Below are 19,921 nucleotides of genomic sequence, written 5' to 3' on the forward strand. Positions count from 1 at the left end.
TCAAACTTGGGTCCCTCTGACTATTAGAAATAAAAATCGAAATTAAGAATATTTATTTTCATTTCGAAATCAAGTTTTTATTATTATTTTGACTTTAGAAATCAAAATTGAGATGATAATGTTAGTTTGTAATTAATTTTTATGTAATTATGTATAATTTCTAGTATTACTATTATGTATAATCATGTGATCATATATTGATAATAATTTCTAGTATGACATGTAAATTATTGTGTTTGATATAAACTTTTATTGCTTTAACATGGTATGATTGGTTTGAATAGAAACTAGTATATTTTTGTAAATTGTAATTTATTTTATAGATTTATTATACAAGATGATTAATAAATGCTGTATATATTTGAATCATGCAATCGAATAGGAATGATGTTTAACATGAGAATGAATTCCCATCCCACAGAAAAGGAGTAAGAAAATTAGATACAAGGTTGTGATATAAGAGAGTAAAAAAGAGATGGAAAAATAGCTAAAACACTAGGCGTGGGGAATGGAATCCCAAAGTAGAAGCTGGCAGATGGGATCCATGTTTATTGTCATTCTTGGTTAAGCTATTGCAGTGTTTGGGCCATAATCACTACTTCCATTGATTTCTGGTTTGAGCTGTTGTGAAATTGTGTGGATCATGACCTTTCTCCTCTTTGCATTTTCTTTTTTGTCTTAATATATATTTTTAAATCATATCTTAATCCCGTAAAATACTCAAATCTTAATTTTATTCCATATCTTAATATTTATTTATTATTTTACTGTTGATTTTTAATTAACACACTCTAAAGATTTGACCATGTAAATTTCATTCAAAAAATTTTATTAGTTGCTGCATCATTATGATTTGTTCCATGTAAATTCGTGAGCCCCGTTCTTCGTGGGATTTTTTGCCATTTTGCATATCTGTTCACCGTCGAGAGCGACCATCCCCACCAGGTCTGTCAGCAGACTAGTCACCTTACCTTGGCTCTTAATCTTCATAGTTTCGTCTAGGAATGTCACCAATTTTGAGAGCAGTATAGGCTTCCCAGCCATTGCTCGCATCTGCTTCATATGCTCCAATATGCTTTGCAGAGCGGATTCATCCCTTTATTAATATTCATTAAAAAAATTGGCTTTATATAAAAGAAAAATAATTAAAAACAACATTAAATCAATTATCACTATAGCTCATCTCTGACCAGGCCTGTTAGATTTTGTTGAGTTTTTCACACAGGAAGAAAAACAGATCTAATTTACTCGGGTAAAATATGAAGTTCTTGTTGAAATTAGAGCAACAAAGTAATATTCCCGGATAAAGTATGAAGTAAGTTTTAGATTCAAAGAAAAAGAGAGTTGCCAGAAAAGCAACAAACAGAAGCAAAAGGAATGAGAAATTGAGAGAACAAGAAGATGATCAGTTTATTACATTGATTCATCAAATATATGATATGCATAGAGAGCTTACAACAATATTTTTACTTGTTGAAGTGAACAAACATTAAATTCATCCTAATGATAACCTAGGACCTGTCTAAAACTGGAAAGTACTTGACCAACTTTATCCAGTCAAAAAGTTTCTGTCAAATCATATACAGGTCGTTTGTTACAACAAAACGTACTTCATCCGGATAACATACGTACATTTGTAGTTGCTGTATTTCATCCGGGTAACATACATACTTCTGTTTGTTGCCACCTTTAACACTCCTCCTTGGCTACAAAACAGCAGACTCCAATTTGCTTCTTCAAATTCTCGAACCTGGTGACAACTAACAGCTTCGTCAAAATGTCTGCCAATTGAACTTCTGAGCAGCAATGGACCAAGTTGATCTCCTTTGACAACTCTGCCTCCCTCACAAAATGGTATTTGATCTTGAAATGCTTAGTTTTGCCATGAAACACAGGGTTCTTGGCAATTGCAACAGCTGACTGATTGTCAACTTTGATCTCTGTTGCTTCAACTTGTTTTTCATTCAAGTCATACAAAAGTTTCCTAAGCCAAATGGCTTGATTAATAGCCTCAGCAGCTGCAATATACTCTGCTTCAGCTGTTGATTGAGCAACAGTTTGTTGCTTCTTTGAGAAACTCCTGATCCCAAAGTGAAGAAGTATCCCGATGTACTCTTCATATCATCAACCGAGCTAGCCCAATCACTATCTAAATAATCGACCAGCTTCAGTTCCTCAGCTCTCTCAAACTTCACACCATAGCCTAAGGTGCCTTTAACATACCTTAAGACTCTTTTAGCAGCTTTAAAATGTGCAACATTGCAGCAGTGCATGAATCTCGATAGAAGGCTAACAGCATACAAGATGTCTGGCCTTGTTGCTGTCAAGTAGAGTAGACAACCAACCAAACTTCTATACTCCTTTTCATCTACTCGATCATGCTCAGTGGTGCTTGAGAGTTTCTTTCCTAGTGCAACAAGAGTGCTCACAGGCTTGCATTTTGACATGCTGAATTTACTTAAAACTTTCTGTGCAAATGCTTGCTGGCTTATGAAAATGCCATGCTCATTTTGATTAACTTCCATACTAAGGAAGTAGGTCATTAAACCTAAATCAGTCATCTCAAACACATCTAGCATTTGTTTCTTAAAATCTTCAATTAGCTCACCCTTGCAACCAGTTACTAATAAGTCATCCACATAAAGTGAGACTATCAACAAGGTTTCTTTTTCAGCCTTCTTCACATAGAATGTAGGCTCACTTATGCTCTTCTCAAATCCAAGATTCGACAGGTATGCATCAATCCTGTCATACCAGGCCCTTGGAGCCTGTTTTAGGCCATACAAAGCCTTCTTGAGCTTGTAAACCTTGTGTTCTTTACCAGCAACCTTAAATCCTTCAGGCTATTCTATGAAAATTGCTTTCTTGAGAAATCCATTTAGAAATGCTGACTTTACATCCAATTGATGCACCTTCCACTGTTTTTGAGCAGCTAAGGCAAACAATAACCTTATGGTGTCTAACCTTGCAACAGGTGCAAAGGTTTCAAAATAATCAACACCTTGCTGCTGACTGTACCCCTTCACAACTAGTCTGGCCTTATACTTGTTCAGAGATCCATCTGCATTATTCTTGGTCCTGAACACCCATTTGACACCTATTATCTTTCTGTTTATTGGCTTATCAACCAGCTTCTATGTGTCATTTTTATGGATCATCTCCATTTTAGCTTCCATAGCCTTCTTCCAGTATTCTTTTTTAGCAGTCTCTTCAAAATTTGAAGGTTCAACTATTGCAACATTACATTTCTGGTAGATGTCTGCAATGGTTCTAGTGCCTTTCACAGGTTCTTCATCAAAGTCTTCATCAGCTGGCCCTTCTTCAGCTAGTTCCAAACTATTTTTCAGCTGATCATCATCAGTCAACCTTGCATCAGCATCATTCCAGCTCCATGCTCTACCTTCATCAAACCTCACATCCCTACTCACTAATATTTTCTTTGTTGATGGATCATACACCCTGTACCCCTTATTGGTACTGCTGTAGCCAACAAATATTCCTGGAGCAGCCCTTTTCTCAAGCTTGGTTCTCTTTTCTGCTGGAATAAGAGCATAGCAAACATAGCCAAACACTTTTAAGTGTGAAACAGAAGGATTGATTCCATGCTAGGCTTCAAAAGGAGTCTTTTCCTTCACAGCAACGGTTGGTAACTTGTTGAGTAGGTACACTGAGGTATTGACAGCCTCAGCCCAAAACTTGCTTGACAGCTTGCTCTCAAGCAATAAACATCTGGCCATATCAAGTACTGTTCGATTCTTCCTCTCACATACTCTATTTTGCTGAGGAGTATAGACTGTTGTTGGCTGATGGTGAATCCCAGCTTGTTCACACAACTTCTAGAACCTTTCAGACAAATACTCAGTGCCATTATCTGTTCTCAAAGCCTTAATCTTGCAACCAGACTGATTTTCAGCCAATGCCTTAAATTCGTTGAAGGCTTCAAACACTTCAGATTTCTACTTTAAGAAATAAACCCAGCAAAACCTGGTTAGATCATCTATAAACAGCATAAAGTACTTATTGTCATTTAAGGAAGAGGTCTTCATTGGTCCACAGACATCAGAATGGACTAACTCAAGCCTTTCTCGAGCCTTCCATGCCATATTAGTAGGAAATGGTAACCTGGTTTGCTTACCAAGCTGGCAAACCTCACAAACAGTGTCTTTGGGTTCAACTTTTGACATGTCTTCAACCAAGTTCAGCTTATGCAACTGATCAAGTGACTTGTAATTAACATGTCCTAATCTCTTATGCCATAGACTAGCATCATCAACAAGGCTGGTGTAAGCCCTCTTCTCTAGTTGATTGACATCAAGCATAAAACACATGTCTATCATTGCTACTGTGACCAACTCCTGACCATAAGAGTCTTCAACAATGCATGAGCCATTCTTAAAAGCAAGTGAGTAACCCTTTTCTACAAGCTGACCAACACTAAGTAGATTCTGATTTATGTCAGGCACAAAAAGTACATCAGAAATCACTTTGTTACCTGACTTTGTGTTGATCACCACATTGCCCCTGCCTTTGGCTTCAATCAGATTCCTATTGCCAATCTTGATCTTTGAGGCAAAACTTCTGTCGAGCTCCTTGAACAGTCTTTCATCAGCTGCCATGTGGTGTGTGCAGCCACTATCCACTAGCCAATCACAACTGACATTGCTTGAGGTTGCAAACAGGAGGCTGTAAAAACATGCTCCTCCTGAGCTTGAAGATCCTCAGCAGCCTTAGCTTGCATTTGCTGCTGAACTTGTGCTTTCACTTTGCTTTTGTACACCCTCTCAACATGTCCCAACTGTTTGCAGCTCCTACACTGAACATCTGGTCTGTGCCAGTAGTTCTTCTCCAAATGCGAAGTCTTCTTGCAGTGAATGCATGGTGGAAATCTATTCTTCCCTACATCTCTCCTTGATTTCTCCCTTCTATCGACCCAAGGTTTCTTCCCCTTTTGACTAGAACCTAAGCCTTCCTTAGCCTTTGCTTGGAAAGCTCCTTCAGGATGCTCTTCCTGTCTGTTGGCCCTCCTTTGCTCAAGTGCATATAGGGAATTTACCAACTCAGACAATGAGATGGTTGATAAATCCCTCGAGTCCTCCAATGAAGAAATCTTTGACTCAAACTTCTCTAAAAGAGTTGTAATGACCTTTTCAACAACTCTGCTCTCACTGAAATTATCACCAAGGAGCCTAATGTTGTTGACTATGGCCATTATTCTGTTAGAGTACTACTTAATGGTCTCTGACTCTCTCATCTTCAGATTCTCAAAATCCTTCTTAAGGTTGATCAGCTGTTGCTGCCTTGTCTTGTCTGACCCCATAAACTCCTCATTTAGTTTCTCCCATGCTTGCTTTGGTGAGTCACATGCCATTATCCTAGTAAAAATCACATCGGATACTCCATTTTGCAAGCAAGCCATTGCTTTATGCTTCCTGGCACACTCTTCACTGTGTTGCCTCATCTGAGCAATGGCTGGATTGGCCCTCAATAGAGGTGGTTTAGCATAATTCTCGATCACACTCCACAAATCATGTGCTTGAAGGTATGTCTTCATCTTAACTACCCAAATGTGGTAGTTTTCTCCAGCAAACACAGGTGGTGGTGGTGTGAAACTCATTTTTGCAGCAAACAAATAGACCAACAAAAAAAAATAGTTTCTGCTTCTTTTCTCTCAAACACAACCAAGATCCTCAAAGACTTAGGCTCTTGATACCATTTGTTGAGTTTTTACACAGAAAGAAAAACAGATCTAATTTACCCGGGTAAAATATAAAGCTCTTGTTGAAATTAGAGCAACAAAGTAATATTCCCGGATAAAGTATGAAGTAAGTTTTAGATTCAAAGAAAAAGAGAGTTGCCAGAAAAGCAACAAACAAAAGCAAAAGGAATGAGAAATTGAGAGAACAAGAAGATGATCAGTTTATTACATTGATTCATCAAATATATGATATGCATAGAGAGTTTACAACAATATTTTTACTTGTTGAAGTGAACAAACATTAAATTCATCCTAATGATATGATAACCTAGGACCTGTCTAAAACTGGAAAGTACTTGACCAACTTTATCCAGTCAAAAAGTTTCTGTCAAATCATATACAGGTCGTCTGTTACAACAAAACGTACTTCATCTGGATAATATACGTACATTTGTAGTTGCCGTATTTCATTTGGGTAACATACAAACTGCTGTTTGTTGCCACCTTTAATAGATTTCTTTGCTGTCTTGGTTTTTGTTGGGGACTAGATGAGCCTAATACACTCAGATGGCCTACAAGTAATGTTACCTAAGACCTAAGACTTTTTAGAGAAGTCAAGCAATCGAATGAGGTGAAGCTGGTTCATTGTAGTTCATATGTTTAACTTGCTGATATTCTCACAAAACCTCTTGGAAGAATGAGGTTTGAGAGGGTAAGACAAGATATTGGAGTTCACAGCATTATGGCTAAGGAGGAATATTGTGAAGTGGTCATTTCTATAGTGGCGAACTCTCCTATGAAGCTGCGAGTTCACTTAAAGTTGTGAGCTCTACATTTGCAAGCTCACTAAAGCTGTAAGCTCAATCAAAAGTGCAAGCTGAATTGAAGTTGTGAGCTCAGTCTAGTTGCAAGCTCATGAAAGTGTGAGCTGTTATGTGTTGTTGGCAAACCACCTGACGTATTTCAAGAAAGGTTTGCATATGCTGATGATGATTTTTGTATTAGTCTGCTTGCTAAGATCACTTGTTAGATAAGCAGAGTTAGTGTTGATTTGATGTTTATTATGTGTTGACTTTTACTTAATTCGTTTATGTACAAGCTATGTATTTGTATTTTCAAAGTGTATTGTGAGGTTTGTTGACTTTCTTGTAACTACTACAGCCATATATATATATATATATATATATATATATTATTTCTTGTTTAATGAAAAACATATGAGAAAATTTGATAGCAGTAAAAAAAAAAATTGCTAAGTATTTTTCTTTGTTCTCTCAACTTCTGTAAACTCCAACACCATCCCAGACAAGATACAGGTTGTGATATAAGAGAGTAAAAAAAAGATGGGAAAATAGCTAAAACATTAGGTGTGGGGAATGGAATCAAAAAGTTTGTTTAATCTATTTATTAATCAATTTCTGCAATAAAATTTTAATATGTGGAATATACCATTAAAAGACATGTTTGTTTTTTTGGAAGGAGACAGGTCCTTGTTACTTTATCTAATACATAGAGCTAAACTTTAAACCTAATTTTATTGCAGCAATAGATAAATAATTTCAGAAAAAGTTTATATAAAAAAACAAAGAGAAGCATCTAGCAATGTTTTTGTTATTGTAAGCACAGTCACACTCCCAAATTATAAGAAATTCTAAAATCAACAGTCAAACCTCACAAATTTCGGCTCTAGAGTTTTACATTACATTTATTTAAAACTTAAAAAGTTAGAAAAAACCAAATTATAGTTACAACAATAACTAATATTACAAGTAATAAGGCAAAGATCAAACCCTGTGTTCCAGTTTTAAGTTTTACTGCAAATGAAGTGACAGGATTCAAATATGATTACATTTGAATTACCACCTGTTCCACGCCCAGAAACTATTTAGATTATAGGGTGCTACACACTTCCAGTGGATAATATATTTGCACTCCGACTTTGAGCATTCAAGAGACACATCTTCACAAGGCTCACCGCATTTATCACAATCTGGGTAGTAATACTTATTCTTCACAATAGTGAGTGGGTGTGGATGATCATTTTCTTCATAAATGCTCCTGAGTTTGAGGAATAAATAATTTTCAAGAACACAACTAACATGAGCAGAAGTATCACATGTTGAACAATTATAAAACCAACGATTTGGATCTCGACTTTCTTCACATATATCACAATGATGATTTTCTGAATAACTGTTTTCATCATGATGAGTGAGTAAAAGAAGATGCTCATCGCATTTGTGACGAGTTGTAATTGGAAGTGAAAAATAACAAAGATGTAGCACAAAATTGCAATCCTTACAACAGAATGCCCCCTGTGTAGTCATACCACAAGCATTGCATTTCCCATTGTGCTTTTGGTAGTAAAAGAGGGGGTGTTCATGTTTCAAACATGTTTGAGCACCAGGAGTAAGAGCAATCACACATCGGAGACATATTTTTCCCTTACATCCATAACATTCATAAGCAAAGGCATTAGATACGTGCAAACATTGTCGACACTTAAAAGCTTCGTCAGAAATAAGGGCTAAAGGCTCTTTGCAATCATGATGCCAAACCTTCTTCAACTTAGGTAACTCGGCACACGCTTTATGAAGAAAAAAACACATTCTGAACAATAGTAAAACAGATCCGAGATTGGCAACATACACCCGTCGCAACTATTTTCATATCCTCCAACAAGGGACCTAACATTAGATTATGCATATGCTTGAAATGCTTTATATTTGTAGCTTCTCCAGCATCGTTGCTCTCAATAACAATGATGGAACTTTCATTGGGCATCTCAATCTCATCTTCATTTTCTACTATTTTATATGAATCTTTATCCTTTAGTGCACACTTCACATGGAATATACCATTGCACTTTGAACAAAAGAAACTACCATGCTCTGTATTGACTTCATCATGGCATATTAGGCAATTCAAAATCCTAAAATCTTCTATGTGATGGAAATACGTGTAAAGAAGGCGATGGTCATGCCACTTACTTTTGATAATGCGAGGCAATGAAATGCAATTTTTATGGATTATAATGTTGCATGTACCACATGTATAGGCAATATGATTTCCTTCAATGCCACACCCATCACATTGGAATGGAACTTGTCTCAACAACAAGGTGAATGGATGTTCATGATTTGTACTCTTAATAACTTGTAATGGTGATTGTGATGCACATTCAATGTGAACAACAAACTTACATGGAGAACAACCATAAACAAATCCTCTTCGCATTGTTACCTGGAAGCATAGCTTGCAAGAGAGCCGTTCACTATTAAATTATAGGAGAAGAGGATGCTTGCAATGCCACACATGATTCAATTTGAAAGGAATCTCAGTGCATTTCTCATGTAAGTTAAATCCACGGCAAGGAGAAAAGCGCGTATAATTTGCTAATGGTTCCCGGCACCCAAAGCACTTAGAAATATCTTTAAGTTTTTCATCACCATTTTCAGTGGGAATCAATGGATGTTGAAGGGCAACATGCTCAAGCTCTTTCAAATTATTCTCAGCAATATTAAATGTAAACAAAGCACATTTAATATGAAAGTCCAATTCACAAGAGCAGTGATAAATGAATTTCTCACATATTTCATCACAGAAATCGCAAACACATCTTGTGTAAGAAGATGGTGGCTCTTGCAGAAGAACAAGAGGATAAAAAGGATGATTAAGCTCCAAAGGTGCGTCGGCACATACCTTGTGAAGATAAAACCCACAGTGCTCCGCACAGCAAAAACATGGAGCAGAGACCTTCTCCCCACACCTGGAGCAATCAGTTACACCGCTTTGATTGTGGATCATCTGGTCTTGATTCAAGATAAGAAGCAGGGGATGTTGGTGGCCATAATTGTTAGAGTCCTCCATTTCACCTTCCCCAAGCAATATAAAGAAAAGAAAAGGTTAATTTTGGGAACAAAGGTTGAATGGGAAAACAAGAATACAAGTGAAGAAAGATAAATATTGAGGAAGTGGGAGAGCATTTGATATTTAGAGACAGAAGGTCGCTTATAGTAAACAGAGGTGAACTCAATTAGCCAGTCGATGCTTTTATTCAAGGTTACACTTCATAGTGGGTTGATTTGATATTTATGAGATTTATTTAAATCCCTTGTTGTTTTATTTCGAAATTCCTATATTCTATTATACAATACACCATATGTATACGTGTGAATGTATATATATACACCATAATTTTAGCTCATTTTACATCAAAAATTGTAATGAAATAAGCATTAGTTAACGTTAATTTGACTGATTTCACTATAAAATAATGATTGTAATTAGTGTGGTATTGGGTTTAGAGCTGAGTAGCATGTGCCATATATTTGTGTAATATAAGATATGATTATTACAGTACATGACTTGTTGTGGTTTGTTTACATATAGTCTTAATTAATTAATGGGTAAATTACACCAACAGTCACTTAAGTTTCATTTCAGACATTTAATTTTAAAAAAAATAACAAAACAGTCACTAACGTTATAAAAAAGTGACAAAACAGTCACTAACTAACAGTTTCCGTTAATACCTTAACAGAACTGTTGATGTGACTAGTTAACTAGCTGACGTGCCCAATTAACTTGCCACGTTGGATGAAAAAAATTAAAAAAAACACTTTTAACAGATAATAATAATAAGAAGAAGAAGAAGAAAAGCAGCAACAGCAGAAGAAGAATAGAAGGATAGCCATGCATATTTTTGTTGCTAATTAGAAGGAACCATATATTAGAATCTTTGCTGCAGTTGAGAGAGTTATCATGAAATGATAAAAGAAAGAGAATTGGTTTTTTTTTTCTCAGCAACCAAACAAGCTAAGAAATTTGAAAGGAAAGTGAAAAAGATATAACGTTGAATTGAAACTAGTTTTTGGCTTTTGAGTTAAAGCAGTCAAATGAAATTTCTCAAATACACCCTGTGGCACGGCATATAACACCCATTACTCTGTTTTTTACCTTCAGATCTCGCATATGTTTTTTCCCTTGGGGTTATCCGCTTAGCTCATTTAGCAGTGTTTAATGGTTAACAAAGACCTCCATGGCAGCAATAAAGAAGCTTTCATTTCTTTTCCCTTTGTTGTCACTCATTTGCTTCATCTCTTTCTTTCTTGTTCTCTCTATTTCCAAAAAAGCCTCCATTTCCTCTTCCACAACTCATCCCTAGTTCCTTCGCTTTAAACCTATCGGCGCCAATCCCACCACCCGATCAGACCCATCTGCAACTGGCGATTCTTCATGTGGAATAAGCTTAAAGCACTCGCTGGAAAATTTTTAAATTAATGAGGAACTATTCAATGTCTATTATAACCAACCACAAATACGAATGGTGAAAAACACCCAAAAACTGCATGATTCTTTAAAAGAACAAGATTCCACCTAAAATGAAATTTAAGTTCTGATTCATTGTCCCAACCATTGCCGAAAACAGTCTATTCTTCTATTCTTCTATTTACAGATCACTTCCACCAAGGCCTTCAATTGAAGACGTTGCAGCAGCCAAATCCATTCTCAAAACTGTAGAAAATGAAGAAAAAAAATCAAACTTCAGGAGATCTCAATGGAACGACCACCTGAAGATGTCCCTGATGCGGCGGAGGGCATTGGCCATGGAGGTGTCAGTGCCGTGGAGATTTCACAAAGCTCCTTCCATTTTCTCTTATTCTTCTTCTCCTCCTCCTCCTCCTCCTCTTCTTCTTCTTCTTTTTCTTCTTCTTCTTCTTCTCTGTTTCTTCTCTTATTCTTCTTCTTCTATTCTTCTTCTATTGCCCAGGGCTATTTAGGGTTAAAAATGGCTGTTAAAGTGACAGCTAACCCGCAATTAATGCCATGTCATGTTTCCGTTACGTCTGTAACGGAAAATAGTTAAAAGGACTGTTTTATTATTTTTTTAAAGTTAAGTGACTGAAATGAAACTTAGGTGATTATTTTGTCAAATATCCTAAAATTGAGTGACTGTTAGTATAATTTACCCTTAATTAATATGCCATTGCTGCTTTTATGTTTTTTATTGTTATTTTAATTTCACTATTGCTATTGCTATGCCTGCGGCTGCCGCTTAATATTTGATATTTTCATATATAAAACAATTTCACGTTAACAAATAAATATTTATTATTCTAATTTAAATTGAAATGGAATTAAATAAAAAAATTAATTACGAAAATAAGGCATGTTATAGATTATTTACCTAAATGACATTTTTTTACTGTAAATTTAGGTTTTGCCAATTTGTTTGGCAACATCAACCACCTATTATCACCCAATCATTCTAGATGAAAACAATTATTTTTAAGTGGTGCTGCCACATTATCAATCAATACTAAAAATTATTTATATTTTCTGTAAATATCGTATAATGTCGAAGAAATAAATAGAATTATAAAAAAATGAAAATGTTGGAGCGTCATGAATTACATCGGGGAGGGTATCGCCTAATAGTGTAGCGACACCAAATTTGTTTCAAAACCAATCTTTCAAGTCCCAAAAATAAATTTGTTGTTGTTAATCAGTTCCAAAACAAAACGAGAGAGAAAAATTTATTGAGTTATTAAAGTTAAACGAGAGAAATCTTAAGTTTGAAACCAGGACAAAAGTTTCAAACTTGGGTCCCTACAGCTATTAGAAATAAAAATCGAAATTAAGAATATTTATTTTTCATTTCGAAATCAAGTTTTTTATTATTTTGACTTCAAAAATCAAAATTGAGATGATAATGTTAGTTTGTAATTAATTTTATATAATTATGTATAATTTCTAGTATTACTATTATGTATAATCATGTGATCATATATTGATAATAATTTGTAGTATGAGATGCAAATTATTGTGTTTGATATAAATATTTTATTGCTTTAACATGGTATGATTGGTTTGAATAGAAACTAGTATATTTTTGTATTTTTAATTTATTTTATAGATTTATTATAGAAGATGATTAACAAATGCTGCATATATGTCCATCTTAATGGGATAAATTCTACTATGGAGGTTGGTTATATATTTGAATCATGCAATCAAATAGGACTGATGTTTAAGATGAGAATGAGTTGCCATCCCAGAGAAAAGGAGTAAGGAAATTAGATACAAGGTTGTGATATAAGAGAGTAAAAAAGAGATGGGAAAATAGCTAAAACCTTAGGCGTGGGGAATGGAATCCCAAAGTAGAAGCTGTAATTTTACTTGGGAATGTAGTAATTTCAGTTTATCTGTTACGAAAGCTAGGTTGAAAGATTAGGGAGGCTGTTGAATCTTTTGTTTTCAAAATTATATGGTAAGGCAAAGATAGGGTTAAGTTATGATGAAGCTTCATAAATTCTGCAATAAAATTTTAATATGCGAAGTATATCATTGAAAGACGTGTTTGGTTTTTTGAAGGAGACAGGTCCTTGTTACTTTATCCAATACATACAGCTAAACGTTAAACCTAATTTTATTGCAGCAACACAGAAGCATCTAGCAACGCTTTTATTGTTGTAAGCACAATCACACTCCCAAATTATAAAAAATTCTAAAATCAACAATCAAATCTCACAAGGTTTAGCTCCAGATTTTTACATGACAATTTTCGAAACCACCCTTTTTATTTAAAAATTTTAAATTTAATGAAAATGGGAGAATCGACTTTGGAAAACAAAATATGGAGTCGCAACCGATCCTTTTATTTTGGTGCGATCAGATCACCTAAGAATTCGGTTATTTTAATAAAACATTCTTGGTTTACTAAAACAACGATTCTGGTCTACGAAAATATGAGAAAATGGGCTCAGAAGTCGGTTACGTATGAGGAAGGATTAGCACCGTCACTAAGCCCAAAATTGGTACCAAATCGATTAAATACTGTCCTTATGTCTAAAATTAAAATTGTAACGACCCGAATTTTACCGTTACCGAAAAAGTATATTTTCGGGTCTCCGTTTCTGAAAAATGGATTCGTAAATATTTATTAAAAATATTTACGAAGTAAAATGAGTAGTTAATTAGAGTTTAATTAAGTGAATTTAATTTAATTAAGAGTAATTAAGAAAAAGGACTAAATTGAATAAAGGATGAAAGTTAAATTGTAGATTAAAAGAAAATGAAGAGGACCAAAATGACAATTATGCCATTTGTCCTAAGTGAGGCGGCATAAACATAAAAATCTGAGATTTTTATGTGTTAAAATATATTATATTATATTATATATTATTATATTATATATTATATATTATATAAATAAGTAAAGAAACATAAGAAACAGAATAGAAGAAACGAAACAGAGAAGAAATAGAGGAGAAAGAAAGAAAGAAAAGAAAAAGGTTTGAAGCTTTAAGCTTTAATAGGTAAGCCAATCAAGCCTTTTTTACTTAATTTTGATGTTTTAGAAGTTTTAGAACAAAGTTTTGATGAAATTAAGTTGATATTTTGATAGTTATTAGATTTCTAGATATTGTCCATGTTAAATAAAATGATGGAATTGGGGGTTTATATGATAGAAATTTTGATTGGAATTGAATAAAGGATTGAATCGTAAATTAAGCTATAAGTTTTGAGTTTTGGAGATTAAATGGAAATAAATTTGAAATTATGAAAATATGCTGGAAATTTAATAGTTAAGTATGAGTTTGGACAAAATTTGAATAGAAATAAAGTATGAATTAAGATAGAAAAGTAAGTGAATTTAGTTAGGATTAAATTGAAATTAAAGTAAATCAACATTTTGCACTAAAACTGTTTTAGACAGCAGCAGTAGTCTAACTTTGAAAAATCATAAAAAATTATAGAAATCGAATTAGAAGATGAATAAAATATGAAATTAAAGCTTATTGAGTCTAGTTTTTTATAGAAGAAACGATATAAGCAATTAAATTGTAAATTATGAGATATAATGAATTTTGTGAGACAAGGTCAGAATGAATTCGGGTTCCCCTGTTCTGACTTTGGAAAATCACCAAAAATTAAAGAAAAATAATTAGAGGCTTAAAGTTATATGTTTAGAATCCCTAATGAGTCTATTTTCAGGAGAAATCAACGGGAATATTATCCGAGTTCTGTACTGTGAGATAATTAATTTTTAGTGAAGAAGGGACGAAACTGTCAGACAGCAGAATAGGGGTGAATTTAAAGAATAAACTGTACTTAATGGCTAAACCAAAAATTCTGAAAATTTTATTGTAAGAAGATTTGTGAATCTAGTTTCAGGAAAAATTAGCGGATCTTAATTTAGAATTCTGTAAGTCAAGATATGAATTAGTAATATATTAATGATTATGAATTGTATTAATTTCGTAGTCAATGTGGTACCGGAAATCTCGGCTAAGAAAGGACAAGACAAAGTCAACGGGAGTTAGCTCTAAAATTACGGTTTGTATTTCTATAATCCAAACTTAGTCATTATTTGTTATATTTATATACATATGACAATTGTTAGTGTTAGAATTATGATGTTTTACAATTGGAATGGATTGATTTTGGTATGCGATGAATTTATTGAATTTATATTGATTGAAATTATTTTGATTGAATTTATATTGATTGAATTATATAATATATATGACTTATGTAGAAATTTGAATATTGAATGAATGTTATATTGAAAAATATATTGATTGGAAATATGAGGAAATTAATATGAATATATGAGATTGTGATATTTGAATATTTGATATTGAAAAGTGAATTGAATTGTATTGAATTATGAATTAATGTGAATAATTGAAATATATTGTTGAATTGAATGAAATTGTATGAATTGTGAAAATGGGTGAATATATGTGATTATCGAATGGTATATTGATGAAAGAATTATTAAATTGAGAAAGTGAATGAAATACCCTATTAACTAGTCGGGTGAGTCGGATATAATTGGCATGCCATAGGATCCGGAAGTGTACGGATTTGCGGCTTTCTTGATCGGGCACTTTATGTGTCGATTTCAGCACCTCGTGTGTCGTATCAGGCACCTCGTGTGTCGTTTTAGGCACTTTATGTGTCATATCTTGATCAGGTACTATGTACGTTTTAGGCACAATGTGCCGTCTTGGTGTGTTTGGGTTGGAATCTGTATCCGTCAAAGTCCGGGTTTGTTAATAGGGGTAAATAAGTAAAAGATAAATCGAATAAATTTGATTGATCAAGCTATTGAAATGAAACGAGAAATTGAATTGAGAATTGAAAATTTAGATATGAATTGAAAATATGAACCAAAGGTTCATGAAATGATTGAGTTCGAATTGATGATATATGATGCCACTTGATGGATTGAAATGTGATTTGAGATATATGAATCGTATGTATATCTTGAAAGCTATCGAGATAGTAAGTTGATATGATATAAATGAAATTGATATTATTGAAATGAATTAAAATGGAATATGATTGATAAGTGTATAGTTGAATATAGTTTAATGAAATTGAATTGTGAGTAAATTAAGGTATAAAATAACGATTATTCTTGAATAATTGACTGTTATTGAATAACTGGTTATTACTGAATATTTGATTGTTACCGAATAACTGACTGTTACTGAATAAATAATTGTTCTGAGAGTTAATGAACATTATTGATTGATTAATTGCTATTATAATTTGAATTATGGTAATACCACTGAGTATACCATACTCAGCGTACGGTTTGTTTCCGTGCGCAGGTTGAGTAAAGATAGTACGTTGAATCAGCATCCCAAGACGATCCCGAATTCATTAAGGTAAAGTATGTCGAGTATTGATAATGGCATGTACCTAGGACGTTTTATGAGAGTCATTTAGGTTATAGAAGTACTGATGAAATGAGTAAATTATGGTTGGCAACGGTATGTAGTATGAATTTTGAAATTTACTAAAAAAAAAAAAATTCGTAGTGATTCTAAATTAGTCCCGAATTGAATTTACTGTTCCTATTGGACCCCGAGGGCCCATTAAAGGGACGACATCTTAAAACTAGGATGTGTGTGAATATTTATTTTAATTAATGACCGAAATTGGACTGTATCTTGTTGGTAATGTCTCGTAACCCTGTTCCGGTGACGGTATAGGGTTAGGGGACGTTACAAAAAATGTTTTTGAAATGTGGTTCTTTTTTAATGACATTTGAATAACCCGAGTTGGTTGCCAAAAATCTTCTTGTTTCGACGTCCGAAAATTTATAATTCGAAAATTACAAAAGGATGTTCGGCTATTTGGTCCAACGAAAAACCAAAATCCAGCACAGTTGGGCACGATTCCTCGAATTTCCAAACATTGAACATTGCCTCGCCTTAGAAAATACGAGTGAAATTTCGAAGGGATCTTCGATTGTTTTGAACAAATGAAAAAGCGCAACCCAGCATGATAGGGCACGATTCTCAAATCGCCAAACATCGAACATTGCCTTCGTTTTGAAAGGTTTTTAATAAACATGAGTGGAAACCTAAAGGAATATTTGATTGTTTTGAACAAACGAGAAATCACAACCCAACACGATAGGGTATGATTCCCGAATTGTCAAACACCGAGTATTGCCTTCATTTTAAAGGATTTTTAGAAGACATGCGTGAAATTTTGAAGGGATATTTGATTATTTTAAGCAAACGAGAAATTGCAACCCAGCACGTTAGGGCACGTGTAATATCCTGATTTTGGGCCTAGTCGGAATAGTAGTTTCGTGACCAAAAAATCTGAGATAGAAATAATTATTTTATGATTATTTTAAGGTCTATGATATGATTGCATGATTGTGTGAAAATTTCGTGAAGAAATTTTATGCATAAAGTGCTTAATTTGAAATTTGGGACTAAATTGAATAAATTGCAAAACTTGTGTTCTAGAAGTATTTTGCATAAAATTGAATTAGATTATTAATTAGAGGTCCTTAAAGAGTAATTTTACCAATTCTAAGTCTATGGACAAAATTGGACATGGATGGAATTTTGGAAAGTTTAGTAGTAAGGGCATTTTGGTCATTTAGGGTAAAATGAATTAAAATACAAAATTAAAAGCCAATTTTGCTCATCTTCAACCCCATGGCCGAATATAGCAAGGAGAAACCATGGATAGGGTTTTCAAGCTTCCAAGCTCGATTGTAAGTCCGTTCTAGCCTCGTTTTTAATGATTTTTACGTTTTGGAGTCCCTAGCTCGATTTAGCTTATGCTAGCAATAATTTAACCTAGGGTTTATTTTTGGAAAAATACCCATAGGTGAAATTTGTGTATTTTAGTGTTTTATGATAGAATATGAGGTTTTAAATTATGTTAGACAACTTGTGCTACTCGGTTTTAAGTGAAAAGCGAGCAAAGGGCTTAATCGGTAAAAATACCTAATAGTCATAAGTACATGTTAGAGTGATAATTTGATGTTGCCATAGAAGGAAAAATGATCAGCATGTCATAAAACATAAGAAAATAGGCTGAATTTTAATTTACGAGCTTTGGGGCAAAAGTGTAAATATGCAAAAGTTTAGGGGCAAAATTGTAATTTTTCCAAAATATGATTTTGGGTCAATTTGAATAATGTGAGTCCTAATTAGACTATATTTTAAATGATGGAGCAAGGAAAACTGAAATTGGGCTAAAATGGGAAAATACCAAGTTGTGGGCGAAATGGTAAAATAGCCATTTTAGCATACGAGGTAAGTTCATATGTAAATGTTGGTAACATAGTTATTATTTTAAATGTATTAATATTTTTAAATGATATGATAATTATTATGAAATATTATACTTGTGATAATTGTTTGATAATATGTCAAATTATGTGATATACTTGGAAAATGTGAAATACTACCGAGTATCGATATCGGCATTCCGTAGAAGATGGTTGAGACACATGATTGGGAAAAAGGTCCGTTGAACCTTAGGAATGGATTAGGATACAAGTGACATGTCACTGGGATATTTGGGCATCCGAACTCGTTGAGTTGAGTCCGAGTTCACTTATGGATCTGAGCGTCCGAACTCGTTGAGTTGAGTCCGAGTTCGTGAGATGTAACTAGGCATCGAACTCGTTGAGTTGAGTCCGAGTTCACTTATGGATCGAACGCCCGAGCTCGTTGAGTTGAGTCCGAGTTCACTTATGGGCGGGTTACATGGTAGCTTGGCTACATATGTGGCACTTATGTGCAAACTTTCCATGTATCCGAATTATATTCTGATGCGTTCAACGAGTAAAGTTCTACTGAAATGGAGGAATACTCAAGATGAAAGGGACGTATTGGTAAGTGTTGTGAAATGGGTACTTTGAACAGGTCTGTACTTAACCCTCGGGTTGAAAACTCGATATAACAACAATATGGTAAGATGATAAATGAAAATGTGATATGAATGTCTTGGTGATGATTATGCAAATGATGTTTTATGTTTGCGTATATAGTTGTGTTACTTGCTATCTGCATGTGAGCTTACTAAGCATTTATGCTTACTCCCTCCTTTTCATTCCTTGTAGTGTTGACAAGCCAGCTCGGAAATCGGAAACGGGCGGAGGCACGCTCACACTATCCGTATACCATCTTGGCATAATGTCTTGTATATTTTGAGTATGGCGTGTATAACATTATAATCATTTTGTATATATGGTCTTATGATATGGTTATTCAGTGGTATGGAAATAGAAATGCTTGGTAATGATTAGCCATTGGAATGGCTAATCATGATCATATTTGGTATTATGTATGTCAAATTGCTGGCTAATCCATGGAAACCATGAAATAGGTAAAATTTACCATAAAATAGATTCAGACAGCAGCAGTGATGTGAGTTTGAAAAATCACTAAAAATAGTAGAAATGGAATTAAATAATGAATAAGTTATGGAATCGAAGCTTGATTAGTCTACTTTCATATGGAATAAGCGAAACAGGTATATAAGCTATATTTTATGAGATGTTTAAATTTTTGTGAAACAGGGCCAGAGCGATTTCTGGATCCCCTGTTCTGACTTTGGAAATTCACCATAAATTTTACAAATATAATTAGAAGTCATGATTTATATGTACAGATTCCTTATTGAGTCTAGTTTTATTAGAGACAAACGTCATAGTGATTGAAGCTCTGTACAGGGAGATATCTGATTCGTAATACACAGAGGTCAGAGTAGTCGAACCCTGAAACAGGGGAGACTTTAACTAATAAACTGTACTAATTGGCCTGACCAAAAATTCTATAAAAAAAATTAGTAGATATATATATGAGTCTAGTTTCAGTAAAAATTTATGGAATTGGATTTCGAGTTTCGGAACTCGAGATATGATTTTTAAAGCGACTGTGATGCAGTTAG

General features: G+C 34.0%; 1 protein-coding gene and 2 long non-coding RNA genes across 3 annotated transcripts; 1 reads left to right on the forward strand and 2 right to left on the reverse strand.

Annotated features, from left to right (window-relative positions):
* Positions 1–8,977: 8,977 nt before the first annotated feature.
* On the reverse strand, positions 8,978–9,565 carry LOC108475124 (uncharacterized). The gene has a single exon (XM_017777119.1). The coding sequence runs from the start codon at positions 9,563–9,565 to the stop codon at positions 8,978–8,980; it is 588 nt and encodes a 195-aa protein (XP_017632608.1).
* An 832-nt stretch (positions 9,566–10,397) lies between these two features.
* On the reverse strand, positions 10,398–11,523 carry LOC128290473 (uncharacterized). Its single transcript, XR_008280333.1, has 2 exons — positions 11,075–11,523; positions 10,398–10,958 (listed from the first exon to the last, which is right to left on the reverse strand). It is a non-coding gene; the product is annotated as an uncharacterized LOC128290473 (long non-coding RNA).
* A 2,368-nt stretch (positions 11,524–13,891) lies between these two features.
* Positions 13,892–16,543, forward strand: LOC128290474 (uncharacterized). Its single transcript, XR_008280334.1, has 3 exons — positions 13,892–14,016; positions 14,966–15,037; positions 16,324–16,543. It is a non-coding gene; the product is annotated as an uncharacterized LOC128290474 (long non-coding RNA).
* The last annotated feature ends 3,378 nt before the right edge of the window (positions 16,544–19,921 follow it).

Source organism: Gossypium arboreum, chromosome 3, assembly GCF_025698485.1.
Source record: "Gossypium arboreum isolate Shixiya-1 chromosome 3, ASM2569848v2, whole genome shotgun sequence".
Classification (NCBI taxonomy): Eukaryota; Viridiplantae; Streptophyta; class Magnoliopsida; order Malvales; family Malvaceae; genus Gossypium; species Gossypium arboreum.

Bases quoted from the DNA above. Each gene is read 5' to 3' on its own strand.
- LOC108475124 (XM_017777119.1), bottom strand. From the start codon at position 9,565: ATGGAGGACTCTAACAATTATGGCCACCAACATCCCCTGCTTCTTATC.